Genomic DNA, 17065 nt, shown 5'->3' with positions numbered 1-17065 from the left:
TCGTATATGGAAAAAAATGCGTGTCGCCTATGTTGCCAAAATCGAAACCGTGTCAAAATCGAGACAATCAATTAGTCGACTGAAGTTTTTGGAGCGTCTTAGTAGAATACGAAACCTAAAAATAAAAAATAAGAAAACTTATCCAATTTAATTCTACTATGTGTATTTTATTCACGACAGATACGTATTTCGCCTACGACTTGCAGGCTTCCTCAGTGTCTGTTTTCGAGTTCGAAAATGTTTCGAGTTCGAAAACAGACACTGAGAAAGCCTGCAAGTCGTAGGCGAAATACGTATCTGTCGTGAATAAAATACACATAGTAGAATTAAATTGGATAAGTTTTCTTATTTTTTATTTTTAGGCAATCAATTAGTGTTCTACGATTGCAACCATTTTACATTCAAAAAGCCTGACAAGAGCTCTCATGCCAATACAGGCAAGTTTTTGACATCCTGCAGTAAGACGCAGTTCTACGCCAATCAAAATATTACCTTTTGAAACATTTTACAACTACAAACTTTTTTTCATGTACGTCACTTTGAACATGTATGCAAAAATTGATTGATGGTCGGTCGGTCCGTGCCAAAATCGAAATCACACTGTATTCTGAAAAAGTATTATTTTCGTAACTTATATTGAAGTCTTAAAATTTTCAGAGCGAACAATTCTTGTTTTACTGTTAAAATGTACTAATAAATTTGTGTTAATAAATTCTAATAAAATTCCAATATTCCAATAAGAGACTACAGTTAACGCAAAATTCAACAAAAAACTTGGACTTTTTCTATTTCCTGGACTTTACAGAAACGTGAGCAGCAATAAAATGAAGCTTATGGAATTCCTGATCATTTGCTGTTATCACTATCATAATTTTTCTCAAATTTGCGACATGGTCCGGTCTGGCTTCACACCGACCGAATGAGACTAAGTCGTAACGCGTTAATCTCATGCTCTCGTCCAGTCTCATTAAAACCAGTGATAATCTAGTGGTAATTGCGAGTACCCAGTGAGTTATGTTGTTCATCTGGCGAAGCACTTTCGTCAGTCGGGGCTACGATTTACATTCGAACAGTTTGCTCACTTTGTGCGTACTGCGTCGGCAACAAGTTACCGCGAGGAAAAGGACAATGAATGCAACATTTAAGACCTGGGTAATCCCCATGCCAAGTTTGTTGCTACTGATGTTGATACTACTGATCGGAGATTACGGCTCAGCAGTGAAAGGTGGTGATGCATCTATGTTAAGTTTCTTAGTTCAATCAGCGACTTATGTATCGAAATATCATTTGTGGTGCTTCAAAACGTTATATCTTGCATTTAGACCTAACACCCCAAACATTTCATTTTCTGAACTAACGTTGTTTCGATGATTTTTATGATTTCAGCTCCTTGTGGACAACGGCAGATCACTTTTCAAGGGTACATCTTAGGTGGTAATGAGGCATCTGAAGGAGATTGGCCCTGGCATGCGGCTATTTACCAGAAACTTCAAAACGGTGAAAAATACTTATGCGGTGGAACGATCATCAGCGAAAACTTTGTACTGACGGCAGCACACTGCACCTTTCCACATCGATTAGAATTGCCAGCAGATAATTTTCTTGTAAAACTAGGTCTTCACAACCGAAGTTATCCGTTTGAGCATTCTACGGCCTATGAAGTGGTAGAAGTCATCCGCCACGATGCGTTTAATTTGAACAATTTGAATAATGATATCGCGTTGCTGAGGACCGAGGAGGACATAACGTATTCCGATTATATTCAACCAATTTGTCTTTGGCCGGTGGAAAAATCGGATCTGAATTCGGTGCTGGGTGGTTCCGGAACGGTCGTTGGATGGGGTTTAAGCGATGGCTACAAATTAGAAGACATCCTTCAGGAAGCTACGCTCATGGTAGTGGATCATGACACCTGCTTGAAAAGTAAACCAAAGCACTTCGGTAAGGTGCTTTCGAACTATAAAAGCAATTTTTGCGCTGGCAATCAAAATATGACAAACGTTTGCCATGGAGACAGCGGTGGAGGAATGTACTTTCACATTAATAATGTCTGGTATATTCGGGGTCTTGTCAGTGCCGGACAGAAGGAACTCTGTAATCCACTACAATATGTTGTTTTTAGCGATATTCCATATTACTTGCAGTGGATAGTTAAGCACCAAGAGCATGTAAATAAACGAAATTTACTCAACCTCGGTGACTGTGGCTTGGATATTCATGATAAAACTGTTCAGGAAGTGGATAAACCTGTCTTTTTGCAATATCCGTGGACAGCTATGCTCGAGTTCCAAGCTCAGGGAACTCCAATCATTCAGGCGATATGTAACGGAGCTCTAATTCATCCAAGGTTCGTTATAACAGCCGGGCATTGTGCCGAAGGATCAGCCAAAAAAGTGTTGTAAGTTGTTGTTAATAAGCTACATGATTATGAATTAAAATATGTTTCTGTTCCAGAAAAGCAGTACGATTAGGAGAATATAATCTCAAAACCAACCCGGACGACGGAATGTCATCTAATGGTGAATCAGTCTCTACCACGATTCAGTCTATCGACATCGAATCGGTATTCAGACATCCCAAGTTCAATATGCCACGGTATGACAACAATATTGCGTTACTGAAACTGAAACATCCGGCAGACACCAGCAGACCTAATGTGAAACCAATTTGTCTACCAACGTTGAAAGATTATAGTAAACTTCACACCATATCTGGCTGGCGCCGAGTTGGGTTAAACTCACATATTCTAGTGCGCGACAATGTCGTGCTGGAGAAAGCGGACAAGTGCAAATCCATCTACGAGGAAATGAAAATTAAGTTGAATCCCAATGATAGTCATCTCTGTGGAACCTTTTACCGCCAAAGTTCCAAGGATTGTTTTCACTTTATGAGTGGAGCACCTCTTCAGTATGTCAAAAATGCCGATCGCAAGTATCGTTACTTCCTAATGGGACTATTTTCCGTTGGATATCCCAAATGTCAGCAGAATTTTACCGATGTGTTTACCAACATCATCTCCTACAACCAGTGGATAGCGACTACCGTTGGTGAGAACACGGCGTAGTGGCAGCTGCTAGGAATCATTCGTTAGAATTGACGAAATTAAAATTTACGTAATTAGGTATAGTAACAACAATCGAAATATAAGGACTCTGTCCTGAAATTGATAGTTAAATAACAACATTTGTGAACCAAAGTAATACTTCTAATAATGTATGAACAAAAGTGAACCATCCCAGAATGACAATCTGAGACCTCGTAATAGAGTTTCTAAAGTAATTTCATAAATTTGGTGTCTGTAGTAAAACCTATACAAAATTTGCACATATTTCTGTTGACTTGTAAGATTTCCAACAGAGTTGGTCTTCTAGACCGATTGATTAACGGGAAGCAACTGAAATTTTGAAATTTATTTTTCAGGCTATCAAAAAAAGACAAAGCTATTTGAAGAAGATCGGATTCACTGAAATTAAATATACATTGCCCATTGTTGAAAAAAAATTAATGAACATTTGAAAGCGATCCGTAATCGGCTGTTCGGCAAAGCTTCCGTTTAATGTCGGAACAGGAGCGTTGTACGGCTAGCATGTCAACTCTGCGAATGCATCTCTTGATTCTACCAGTCCACTGTTAGCAATTCGTGGCTCTTCAGTTTGTTTTGTACACCAAGGAGCTCAAAATCCCGAAGCAATACTCGATTAGCCGACACTGAGGCAAACTTGTCGGGCTGTTGTTTTTGGGTACAAATGGGATCGAATGGGTATTCACTATTCAAGAACGATAGTGTTTTTTTGGCGTAAAACACGTATTGTCCATCTGCATGATATTGTTGTAGAAACGGGATCAAAATTTTCTTCAAACATTCGCTCTGATACACTCTGAGATACACATCTAGATTGATAGCCAAACCAATGGGCTTGAACCATAGCTTAGAAATGCCTCTCTCGGAAATGGCAATGTCCGCATTACTTTCTGTTCAAACTTATGTTTAAACTTGTATTTTATGTTTGTAGATGTAGTAGAACTGTCCATGAAATGGTATCGATAATTTCCGGAAATGAGCGTGTTCGAAAGAGGGAAGTAATATTCGTCGTCGAAAATAAAGCATTTTCCGGAATAATTTTTTATCAACCAGCGGAATTGGGACTTCAGCGTCGAAATCTGTCCCTCAGTGTATTCCGGTGCTTTTATTTTCTTTCGGCACTGTGTTCCAACTGTTTTTAATGTTTTGCAGATGTACTCGTGGTGACAGTTAAACTTTTTTGCGGCATCTCGCTGGCTTACGGAATCTTTATTTTTGAAGGCACGAGAAAGAGAACAAAGTCTTTCTGCGTCCATAATTTTGCCTGGTCTTCCACTACCTTGCTTGCGAGTAGTTCTTGTGGATCTAAGGATATGGTAAATAGTCGAAACCGCAACGTTTTCGCTTTTAAAATGTTGTACCGTATACTTTTTGCCGAGATCTTTGTGCAATTCGTAGACGTGTACAAGGTGCTCGCGGAATGCTTCTTGTTTTGACGCCATTTTAAACAAAACTTGGCAAGCATGATAAAAATGGGCCTCGAAACAATTCCAAAATTTTAGTACCCACCCGTTGTTTATTGAACTAAAGTTTTCCTATTGACTTCGTTTTTCTTGAAATCAGATTTTTGTCAATAGGACACCACACGAACCATTGTTTTTCAAGAGATGGCACTTTTCTAATGGTAGTAAAATCAAAATTTCTCACTGATCTATTTTTACCTACCTGAAAAATAATCACTAATCACATTTTATTTGTGGTACAGTTACTCTGTTATACTTAATTTTTATGATTTCTCACTTATCTATTTTTACCTACCTGAAAAATAATCACTAATCACATTTTATTTGTGGTACAGTTACTCTGTTATACTTAATTTTTATGATTTCTGCCCAATTTTGATAAAAAAAAAAACAAACTATTCCGATACCTCTCCATAGCATCTTACTACCACTCGTCCGTGAGCCTGGAAAAGTAATTTGATACCGCACGAGAGCCGGGAGCTGAATATGTTTGCGACATTTCATTTCGAAAAAAATTAAATTTCCCAACATGAACGCAATAAATAAAAACAATGTTTACCAACTATTTATTGGTTCAGATGTCAAACGTTATATTGCGATAAGCGATAAACACAAAAGAAACTGAGATGCATGAGAGAATAATGTTGGTGCGCTGAGTAAATTTATTGTCGCGCAAAATTGGGCTATTTCCAATATCTACAATATGCTTTACAAAGCTTTGTTTTTGTGTCGCCTACTCATTTCACACAAGTGTTAGCGACAGATGGTCGGTGTTAAGTCAGACTGAACCAATAGGATACCGCCTCTAGTTTCTGATAATAAAGAACAGAAGTTAGCGGTAGTGTCTCATCATGCGCCATGCGTGAGGGTATGCTTGAAACTATCAATGTTTCCCTGTTGAATACAACCGATGTGTTACTTTAAAGTAAAGGCGGTGTCCTATTGATTCGGTCTGACTTAACACCGACCATCTGTCGCTAACGCTTGTGTGAAATAAGTAGGCGATACAAAAACAATGATAGTCTAGTAAACCCTGCCGCAAGTAGATAGTACTGGTGATATACTTTTTATCCGTGTATAAGAGAAATCAAAGACTAGTATATCTAGTTCCTTTAATAATCTAAGCCATTACCTTGCACCAGATCTGCTATTTAACGTCAATATTCGAAAGCAATAATGCACCTTCGAAACACCAGCGACCGCCCTAACTGGCCCTCTCTGTGTGAGCTACGGAACTAGCATCATACTTAGAAAGCTTTATTCATGCAAACCGTTGTTATTGCTAAAATATGCTGTTTCGTAGTTAAACAGCATACAGTTTTCCATATTCGTATTACACAAGAGCTTTCAAGAGTTTGCAACATTAACCCATTATGACCCAGGTATACCTAAATTTGGACCAAACGCAGTGGAACTGTGCTCGAATGTGCCGGGAAACTCCAAATCGCCATTTGGAATGGTTTCAAGATTAACATATTAAGGGGGTCTCTGTAGCCGCAAAGTTACCGAGTCTGCTTTGACACGCAAATGGTCGTGGGTTCGAATCTTAGTAGAATCAGGCCATTCGATGTCAAAGCGACTTTGGCATGGGTTTATTCTCAGGCCCCTCATCACCACCCTTCCTTCATGCTGAGTTCTACATTATCCCGAAGACGCTTCTTATGGTTAGTAACTAGTATGAGGACCTATTGAGGTAATGGTTTTGAACCTCATGAGGACTCACCAGTTCTAACTATAACGAGGCGAAACAGGTTTGGTATAGTAGGACATGCATCGAAGCAAGGGTAAAACCCTCATACACATAAGTACGCATAAAAAATATAAGCTTATCGCTTATTCAATAACGACAAAGCACAGAAATGCAGTGCAGAATACAGCAAACAGAGAAAACAGAGAAACTTGAGAAATCAGAAAACAAAAAAAAGGGGAGGTAGAAAACAGAGAAAACCGGGAAGCCAGAAAACAGAGAAAACTGAGAAATCAGAAAACAGGGAAGTCAGAAAACAGAGAAAGCAAGGAAGTCAGAGAACAGGGAAGTCAGAAAACAGAAAAAATAGGGAAGTTAGCAAACCGAGAAAACAGGGAAGTCAGAAAGCTGTGAAAACAGAGAAAACTGTCCAGCAAACCACAAATCGTATAATAATGTGTGAAAATCATCTTAAATATCGCTAAACAAACTCGAAATCGTACATAAAGCCTAATAAAGCGCACCCTAGTTTACATTTATTTGTACAAAATGATAGTAACTGATTCACATACGATTTTCGTCACAGAATTGTATAGCATCATGGAACTAATCATGCTGAGTCATCGTATTTCATCGAGTTGCATTTCATCGTATACAAATACTTATTAATGTAAATTGTTTTCATATAATTTGCAGTACGTATATCGCCTCCAAAACAGTACGCATTTGCTGGTTTCGTGCATCGAATGCGATTTTTCTAGATATATATCGGTACGTATATCATATTTGTTACTTTGATATACGTACGAAAATGTTTGCTGGGTGAGAAGTCAGAAACAGATAAAAGTCAGAAAACAGAGAAAACAGGAAAATCAGAAAACAGAAAAAACAGGGAAGTCAGAAAACAGATGAGAGTCAGAAAACAGAGAATATAGGAAAATAAGAAAACCGAGAAAACTGATAAATCAGAAAACAAAGAAAACAGGGCAGTGAGATAATAGAGAACACAGGGAAGTCAGAAAGCAGAGAAATATGAGAAATCAGAACACAAAGAAAACAGGGAAGTCAGAAATCTGTGAAAACAGAGAAAACTGGGAAGTCAGAAAACTGAGATATTAAAAAACAGGGAAGTCATCGAACAGAGAAAACAGGAAAATCAAAAAACAGAGAAAAGTCTTAAAACATAGAAAGCAGAGAGAGCAAGCTAGTCAGAAAACAGATAAAAGTCAGAACACAGGGAAGTCAGAAAACAGAAAAAACAGGGAAGTCGGAGAACAGAGAAAGCTGACTGTTCGATAGCTAAGCGGAGGGCGAATGAGGACTGTATGATGACCGAAGCGAATTATCCTTCCACCTTTGATAGAGAGGATCATTTGATGATTGTTTTATGGCTTGGTAGCTGCAGGCAATCAGGGCCTGCGTAGTATTCCTGTCACACTTCAATATTTTGTGCACTATGCACCGGGTTATCCATTTCGGAGTTGTAGCGAAGCAACACGAACGTTTGAGCTTATTAATTGCATTTAATTTCTTACATAAATTACAGCCTAAAAGCAAAGTCGTGGGCTTAAACCGTCATTAGACATTACCCTTCTTCATCGACAGACTTCGCAGTCGGCTGTTTAGAGTACAGGAAAATTACGCAGCCAGTGTAACGATCCTACTGACTCTATCAAGCAAGCACCGTCTAGCTGAGATTCGAACATGCGACGACTGGCTTGTTAGACCAGCACCGTACCTCGAAGCTAAGTAGGCGGCTAATACAGCCTAATATGCACAAAATAATTTACATACATATACTAAGGATCGTTAAACGCTTCCATCAGGCTTGCCATTTCCTCACTCATTATGCATCTTTTTTTGTTCAATACAATGAGCAGAACTGCTGCCACAAATGAGAAATCCATCCACGCAAAGCGAAACAGGCCAGAAATAAAGAGAAATATAAACAAGCTTTTTGTAGTTTCTAAATTCCAATGTTGCCATATCTATCATCCACCATCGTCATATGCAACATTTTTTGCTCTGTTGCCACTGCGAGAAATCTAAACAGTTTTTTTGTGTCCCATTCGCGTTGACGATGTTGCCGATATTGTTCAGGTTTTTGCGTGAGAAAAAAAGAGAGGGAAGTATTTTTGCTTTTGTCATCACCCACACGTTGACAGTTCGGCTTTCGGCACGCGATTTCCCGTAAGTGTGAGCAGCCAACGAAATCTCTTCTATTGCTATTAATTATTTATTGCTCAGTTCACCCCTCAAAGAGTAGAAGCTAGAACATCAATGATGTGCAGACTGCTGAGCAATCGCAGTTAGTAACAAAGAGAAAAGCTAAAACAAAACAGAACACAATAATTCGCGACTGAGCAAAGTGCGATTTTTTCTCTTCTCTTTTTTTATTCTGAGGAGGAATCATCCCTGGCTTACATGCCGACTTCCTTATCCGTTGGTGACATGGGTTTTTATAATCTTGCAAGACCATGCATGCAATTGTTATGCGATTAGCTCGCGCGTTGGTGTCGATTATGCAGCTGGACACTCACTGCGCTTACAGTAAGTCCTTCGTTGGTCGTGGTTGCAGGGCAACCGAACACTGAGAAATCAGAAAACAGAGAAGTCAGAAAACAAAGCAAACCTTGGAGATTCAGAGGCGTATTTACAGCGGAAGTCGTGCTTTCTATTAACTTCCCACGACGCTCATTATGGCAGATTTCTCCTGACCCACTTGGTGTTAAACTAGGTAAAGCGAGATCTGTCGGCGAGTACACGGTGTCCAAGAATTCGAAGTGCAACAGCTCACTACCGAGCTAATTCGCGAAATTTTGTTCATTACGCTATCTTAAGATGGGTCTTAAGACAAAACGGATCAAATTTTCACACTCGGACAAATCCTCCAGAAATGTCGGGAGTACAACGTATGATGATGATGATGATGATGATGATGATGATGATGATGATGATGATGATGATGATGATGATGATGATGATGATGATGATGATGATGATGATGATGATGATGATGATGATGATGATGATGATGATGATGATGATGATGATGATGATGATGATGATGATGATGATGATGATGATGATGATGATGATGATGATGATGATGATGATGATGATGATGATGATGATGATGATGATGATGATGATGATGATGATGATGATGATGATGATGATGATGATGATGATGATGATGATGATGATGATGATGATGATGATGATGATGATGATGATGATGATGATGATGATGATGATGATGATGATGATGATGATGATGATGATGATGATGATGATGATGATGATGATGATGATGATGATGATGACGTATGACGTATGATGATGATGATGATGATGATGATGATGATGATGATGATGATGATGATGATGATGATGATGATGATGATGATGATGATGATGATGATGATGATGATGATGATGATGATGATGATGATGATGATGATGATGATGATGATGATGATGATGATGATGATGATGATGATGATGATGATGATGATGATGATGATGATGATGATGATGATGATGATGATGATGATGATGATGATGATGATGATGATGATGATGATGATGATGATGATGATGATGATGATGATGATGATGATGATGATGATGATGATGATGATGATGATGATGATGATGATGATGATGATGATGATGATGATGATGATGATGATGATGATGATGATGATGATGATGATGATGATGATGATGATGATGATGATGATGATGATGATGATGATGATGATGATGATGATGATGATGATGATGATGATGATGATGATGATGATGATGATGATGATGATGATGATGATGATGATGATGATGATGATGATGATGATGATGATGATGATGATGATGATGATGATGATGATGATGATGATGATGATGATGATGATGATGATGATGATGATGATGATGATGATGATGATGATGATGATGATGATGATGATGATGATGATGATGATGATGATGATGATGATGATGATGATGATGATGATGATGATGATGATGATGATGATGATGATGATGATGATGATGATGATGATGATGATGATGATGATGATGATGATGATGATGATGATGATGATGATGATGATGATGATGATGATGATGATGATGATGATGATGATGATGATGATGATGATGATGATGATGATGATGATGATGATGATGATGATGATGATAATGATGATGATGATGACGTTGATGATGACGTTGATGATGATGATGATGATGATGATGATGATGATGATGATGATGATGATGATGATGATGATGATGATGATGAATACGACTATCGTTGATCGTGATCGGTATGTGGAAGTTTCTTTCTGCAGGTTACCTTACCTAGCTATATTTCGCTGATATAGCTGCCACCCTAGGCCAATCTGACGGGATTACCTTATGCATCCGCTTCCTCGAAGAAATATGCTGCTTGCAGCATCGATAGGCTTGCCTACAGACGTTTAACTATACATATTTTATTTGGCATTAGCAGGATGCACCACGAAGAAAATTGTCATTAAACCACCATCTGAACCTACTGCACTGCAGTGGTTGAATAAATTTTAACCATTAACAAATCATTGAATATATAAGTTGTACATCATCTTTGTAACACAATCTCCGTGAAAATTGTTAATATGATTTGAAACTGAAGAAATGTTATTTTGTGCAAATTTTAAATTTCTGTTTTTCGTAACTCTCCGTGCCACCGAACAATGATTTGCTAAAGTCTCTCGCACAATTAATTCCTTCAAGTATCTAGACTAGAACCTGTATAACAATTGAGACTTATCCGTCATTCAGTAACGCGCGTTGATCTCATGCTCTCATCCACTCTCATCGCTACTAGTGATAATCTTCAGTAATTGCAAGTAGCGAGTGATGATGTTCATTTCGCGGACCAGTTTCTTCAGTCAGAGCCACGGTTTGCACTCGGACGGTTCGTTCACGTTGCGCATATTGCAGAACAAGTTAGCACGAGGAAAAGGACAATGAATCCCAGATTTAAGATGTGGGTAACCCCCGTACGAAGTTTGTTGTTGTTGTTGTTCTTGATACTACTGATAGGAGATTACGGCTCAGCAGTGAAAGGTAGTGTATCAATATGGTTTTGAATGTGTCAGTCGCACAATCTAAGTATCATTTGTGATGTTTTGAATCATTATAAATTGAATTTAGAGCTTAAAATTTCAGTTCTTTGTATTTACAATGTTTCAATACTAATTCAAAATCTTGCGATTCTTACAATTTCAGTACCTTGCGGACAAAGACAGATCAGTTTTCAGGGTTACATTTTCAGCGGTAACGCGGCTTTGGAAGCGGATTGGCCCTGGCATGCAGCTATTTTTAAGAAACTTCAAAATGGTGAAGAATACATATGCGGTGGAACGATCATCAGTGAAAACTTTGTACTGACGGCAGCGCACTGCACCTTTTCGTTTCAATCAGCATTGGATGCAAATAACTTTCTTGTAAAGCTTGGTCTTCACAACCGAACCTATCCCTCTGAGCATTCTATGAACTATGAAGTGGTAGAAGTCATCCGTCACGATGCGTTTAATAGAAACAATTTTCAGAATGACATCGCTTTGCTAAGGACCGAGGAGGACATAACGTATTCCGATTATATTCAACCAATTTGTCTTTGGCCGGTGGAAAAATCGGATCTGAATTCGGTGCTCAGTGGTTCCGGAACGGTCGTCGGGTGGGGTTTAAGCGATGGCTACAAATTAGAAGACATCCTTCAGGAAGCTACGCTCATGGTAGTGGATCATGACACCTGCTTGAAAAGTAAACCGGAGCACTTCGGTAGGCTACTTTCCAAAGATAAAAGCAATTTTTGTGCCGGCAATCAAAATATGACAAACGTTTGCGATGGGGACAGTGGTGGTGGAATATACTTTAAAATTGGTAATAGCTGGTACATTCGCGGTCTCGTCAGTGCAGGGGCCCGTTCAGAAACAAAAGGACGTTGCGATCCGCTGCAATTTGTTACTTTTAGCGATATTCCATATTACTTGCAGTGGTTAGCTAAACACCAGGAGCATGTAAAGAAACGAAATTTACTCAACCTCGGTAACTGCGGCTTGGATGTTCACAATAGCACGATTCGGGAAGTGGATAAACCTGTCTTTTTGCAATATCCCTGGACGGCGATGCTCGAGTTCCAAGTTCAGGGAACTCCAACCATTCAGACGATATGTAACGGAGCTCTAATCCATCCAAGATTCGTTATAACAGCAGGGCACTGCGTCGAAGGATCAGTGAGAAGACTAAAGCTGTAAGTTATTATTTACGAGTTAGATAACGAAACTGAAAAGTGTTTCTATTTCAGAAAAGCAGTACGATTAGGAGAATACAATCTCAAAACCACCCCGGATAAAGGGAAATCTTCCGATGGCCAATCGGTTTCTACCACGATTCAGTCTATCGATATCGAAGCGGTATTCAAACATCCCAAGTACAACATGCCACGATACGACAACAATATTGCTTTGCTGAAACTGAAACATCCTGCCGATACCAGCAGACCCAATGTAAAACCAATTTGCCTACCAGCCTTGGAAGACTATAACGAACTTTACACCATATCTGGCTGGCGCCGAGTTGGATTGCAATCGCACGTTCTAGTACGCGACATTACCGTTCTGGAGGAAGCGGAAAAGTGCAAATCCATCTACGAGAAAATGAAAATTAAGTTAAATCCCGAAGGTAGTCATCTCTGTGGAACCTATTATCATAAAAGTGACAACGATTGTTTCCACTTTATGAGTGGAGCACCCCTTCAGTATGTCAAAGATGCCGATCGCAAGTATCGTTACTTCCTGAAGGGGATATTTTCGATCGGATATCCCAAGTGTCAGCAAAACTTTACCGATGTGTTTACCAACATTAACGCATACACCCAGTGGATAGCGACTACCGTTGGTGAGGATGTAGCGTAGTATTCATTTGCTGCGAGGCATCATTCGTTTGAAATGATGAAAATGAAGTTTGTTTAATTAATCGTAATAATCAACATTCAAAGATTCTGTCATAAAATTACAAATTTAATAAAAAAATATATACAAAAGCAACAGTTTTACACCTCTTACAATGCCAATTCACAACGTCGAAATAAAATACATCAAACGATGAATATTTGCGCTGAAAGCTTTAATAAATTGAATATTTTACTACTTCTGTTTCCCCATTAAATGTTGGCAATATTTCTAGCGGAATTTATTATTTCAATTCATTAGTTACATTTATTACATTACATTACGTTACATTAAACTGAACTTTTTCTCTTAGTAAGAAATCTGCAGTTTTAATGTAGGCATGCACCTTCGAAACATCGACGACCTTCTCGATTGGCCCTCTCTATCTGAGTTAAGGAAGTAGACCTATGCTCGAAAGCATTATTCATGCGAATCGTTACCTACCGGTAATACATTATGCTGTCTCATAGCTTCACGATACATTTTTCGATGTTGCGTTTCGCAAGCTTTCGAAAGCTTGCATTAATCTGTATAGTTATTTCGTTGCAACTGTGCAACATTTTCAGTGTTGCACTACTTTCGCAACCAGTTGGAGCCGGGTTGGTTGAGAGTTTTTCAGCAAAATAATATTTTAAATGCGCTTAAAAGTAAGCAAACTAGACGAACTTTGTAACATTTAGACGATTTCTTTCAGATATATCTCAAGAAACACGCTTCCACCACATTTAGTTGAAATAACTGATATATGACTTGAATTAGCGCCAAATCAGCCACTTCAAGTTCTCTATAACAACTGTGCTACTGGGGATTTGCAGTAAAAATATGTTTAAATAATGAATTACATCTTAACTTAAAAACTTAAAATCGATTTTCCAAAAAATGCCATCTCAAAAATTGATGAAATTATAAAACTTTTTCTCTTAAATTTGACCATTTTGCAATGTATAGAAGACTTGTAGGCCACATAATTTACTAACTTCAAAAAATCAGCGGGGTTGTGTACACTATGAGCGATAGTAGCATGTATCCATGCATGTAAAAATACGATTCTTCATGAATACATGCTACATGCAGCACATATAGGGTTTGTTTGTATAGTATAACCGGCTGAGAAAATTCGATTATTTTTAAATGAATTTTAAATAAATCAATTTTAACTCTTCGAACACTATTTACATATATATATGAATCTTGTTGATATCACAAAATTGTTATGTTAAAATGGCTTGACCGTGCGCCAGGTTGAGAAATCTAATTATTTGCAAATCGATAATTTTTTTAGATCATTTTATTCATTTTCATGATTGAGAGCTACTATATATGTAAGATAAAGTTATTTGCAAAATGTTTTGAACTTTAGTGCCTTATACTGAGTTGTCAAATAAACATTAGCATCAGTATGGGTCTCTTCTGCCTTGTCTTGTCCATCATTTTCGAAAGAAATTAATCTAAATGTAATGCCTGACTATGGAAATTATGTAAAAAATTACCAGCAACTAACTGATGCAAAGCAGCAAATGAAACGTTCAAAACTATTCTCGGATAAGAGAGTCGCTGATTTTCCTCGCTTTGAGAATTCTGCGTCACGTCACATGCACGAGGGCAAGACAACAGTTTCGAACAAATTCTTGCAGTACCTATATGGCTACAATCTGGCAAAAGGAAAGGATGGCCGCTCACTTTTCGATGACGTTTCACCTTCAGGACATCAATTTGGACTAATTTCAATCTTAAATGTTAAAGGCCTGCCACAAACGACGATCACTAAGACTGTCGCAGTGGCCTTTTAACCCAAAGCCCTTCTGGCATACAAAAAAATGTTAAAGGCGTTTGAATGAAAGGGGTGGTTTAATACTTTAAGAAAATTGTTTACCTTCAGGACATCACATTGGGCTAGGTTTAATGCTGAACGGATTACATCGGTTGAAGAAGAGGAGTGGTTTTGCACTCTGAGGTACTTCCCAAGCAGAGATATCAAATTTGTATAGGTATAAGCTTATTGGGGAAAGGAGGGGGGAGGTAATTGGTAGCTACGCTTAACAAGTTGTTGTGACTCCTACCTTTTGTCCAATGCTGAAAGGTGCATGGGTCGAACCAAGCTATAATCAGAGATTATTACCGGATTTGAACCCACAGCACCCGCCAGGGCGTGTGGCTCGCTGGTACCCCCCTTCGTTCCACTTTTCCCCTCCTTTCCCAAATAATTTTCGTTACCTTCCCCTACCGTCCCTCCATCAATTGTAGAACCATTGTTTAAAAAAAAATAATGCCTGACCGCATTTCAAGGTCAAAGACTAAAACACGAGTTTGGTCAATATGTATAAGCGCCGCAAAGAATCTTCGTCCCATCGGAACGAGGGGTTTCTGTCACTTTTAACGTAGGATTACGGCAAGTTTTGAGATAGGGTGTCATTCCAAAAAATCGAAAAATGCGAGCGTCACGAAAAATGATAGGTTTTGAGCGCTAATAGCTCAGCGGTTTTCCGATCGATTTTCAATATTCATGCACCAATCGATTGGAAAATCTTCTAAGAATTGGCCATAGACTGATCTCAAGTTTTTAGTCTTGACCTTGAAATGCGGTCAAACATATATATTAATATTTTTTGAAACGATGGTTTTACAATTGATGAAGGGACGGTAGGGGAAAGAAATGAAAACTCCTTTCCTTTCCGCTCTTCTCCTCCTTCACCAAAAAATTTTCATTTCTTTAACCTACCGTCCCTTCATCAATTGTAGAACCATCGTTTCAAAAAATATTCTAAGAATTGGCCCAAATGAAGAAAAATATAGATTCTTGTTGTTGAACTATTGAGAAATTGAAAATAATGAACCTATGTTTTCCCAGAATTCTCGCTACGTGATTGGTTGGAAGATTCTTTACGAATATCTAGACCTATTGAGAACCTTGGGAAGTAAGCCAAAACAAGTGACTAAGTTTCCTCATTTCAACAAAATCCCTTAACACCACGATTAAACCTAGACCATTTTGATGTCCTTGCTTGGGAAGTACGCTAGAAAGAGTGCCAAAGCACCCTTGTGCCAACAGATTTCTTATGAACGCGATTAAACCTAATCCAATTTGATGTCTGTGTTAGGGAAGTGTGCCAGAAAAATTGACACAAGTTCGTCGTCCCAACAGATCGCAAATTCTTTACTGCGAGACGATTAAACCTCGGCGAATTGGATATCTGTGTTGGAAAAATGTGCTACAGCTGTAGTGTTCGGGCTAATACGACTCTGTATGAATACGCATGCTTGCCGTTTCATTAGAAGTGTAGTGAAAAGATGTGCTGTTGATAAAATAGGATTGAATTGGTAAAATCCCTTCAACGTGGAAAACCATGGATAATAAAAACAATCTTTAATTTCAGTAAGGTAGCAGGAAAGCAATAATTTGTGTTCTTGATTTTGTTAAATTGTTTTCAAATGCACAATCTTTTGAGAATTGAACGTATGCAATGTTACTACTTTGATAAATGTTACATACAACGCATGTAGCATGTATATATATTGCATATAGCATGTATACATGAAGAATCGAATGATTACAAGCATGAATACATGCTACTATCACTACAAAGAGACTTACGTAGTCCTGCGTCACTTATATATGCGGTCGTGTCTTGTACATAACGCCTCTGATTTTTAGTTTTTCAATAGTGTACTCTAACGAAATAATAGCGTTCTTCATTTGAGCCAATTCATAAAAGCTGTTCCGATCGATTGGTGTAGAAATATTGAGCTAATAATGATTAAACCGAAAAAATAAATGACTATTCTGTGTTATCATTTGCAATACACGAATTCATCAATTTCTAGTTGA

At 38.3% G+C, this 17065-nt stretch overlaps 2 protein-coding genes across 2 annotated transcripts; both read left to right on the top strand.

The window, feature by feature from the left end:
- The first annotated feature begins 1126 nt into the window (after positions 1–1126).
- Positions 1127–3107, top strand: LOC128737573 (serine protease 53). Its single transcript, XM_053832245.1, has 3 exons — positions 1127–1225; positions 1387–2398; positions 2455–3107. Exons 1-3 carry the CDS (start codon positions 1129–1131, stop codon positions 3062–3064), a joined length of 1719 nt encoding a protein of 572 aa, XP_053688220.1. The 5' UTR covers positions 1127–1128; the 3' UTR covers positions 3065–3107.
- Positions 3108–11210: 8103 nt separating this feature from the next.
- LOC128736937 (acrosin-like) lies at positions 11211–13286 on the top strand. Its single transcript, XM_053831450.1, has 3 exons — positions 11211–11350; positions 11513–12539; positions 12594–13286. The coding sequence occupies exons 1-3, from the start codon at positions 11251–11253 to the stop codon at positions 13201–13203; spliced, it is 1737 nt and encodes a 578-aa protein (XP_053687425.1). The 5' UTR covers positions 11211–11250; the 3' UTR covers positions 13204–13286.
- Positions 13287–17065: the final 3779 nt, after the last annotated feature.

Source organism: Sabethes cyaneus, chromosome 2 (genome assembly GCF_943734655.1).
Source record: "Sabethes cyaneus chromosome 2, idSabCyanKW18_F2, whole genome shotgun sequence".
In the NCBI taxonomy this organism is placed as follows: Eukaryota; Metazoa; Arthropoda; class Insecta; order Diptera; family Culicidae; genus Sabethes; species Sabethes cyaneus.
This window is presented reverse-complemented; position numbering and strand designations above follow the sequence as displayed.

Excerpts from the sequence above, each read along its gene's own strand:
- LOC128737573 (XM_053832245.1), top strand. The coding sequence starts at position 1,129 with ATGAATGCAACATTTAAGACCTGGGTAATCCCCATGCCAAGTTTGTTG. Across the intron at positions 1,226-1,386 it reads TTACGGCTCAGCAGTGAAAG|CTCCTTGTGGACAACGGCAG; the intron begins GTGGTGATGCAT and ends TTATGATTTCAG. Across the intron at positions 2,399-2,454 it reads GGATCAGCCAAAAAAGTGTT|AAAAGCAGTACGATTAGGAG; the intron begins GTAAGTTGTTGT and ends TTTCTGTTCCAG.
- LOC128736937 (XM_053831450.1), top strand. The coding sequence starts at position 11,251 with ATGAATCCCAGATTTAAGATGTGGGTAACCCCCGTACGAAGTTTGTTG. Across the intron at positions 11,351-11,512 it reads TTACGGCTCAGCAGTGAAAG|TACCTTGCGGACAAAGACAG; the intron begins GTAGTGTATCAA and ends TTACAATTTCAG. Across the intron at positions 12,540-12,593 it reads TCAGTGAGAAGACTAAAGCT|AAAAGCAGTACGATTAGGAG; the intron begins GTAAGTTATTAT and ends TTTCTATTTCAG.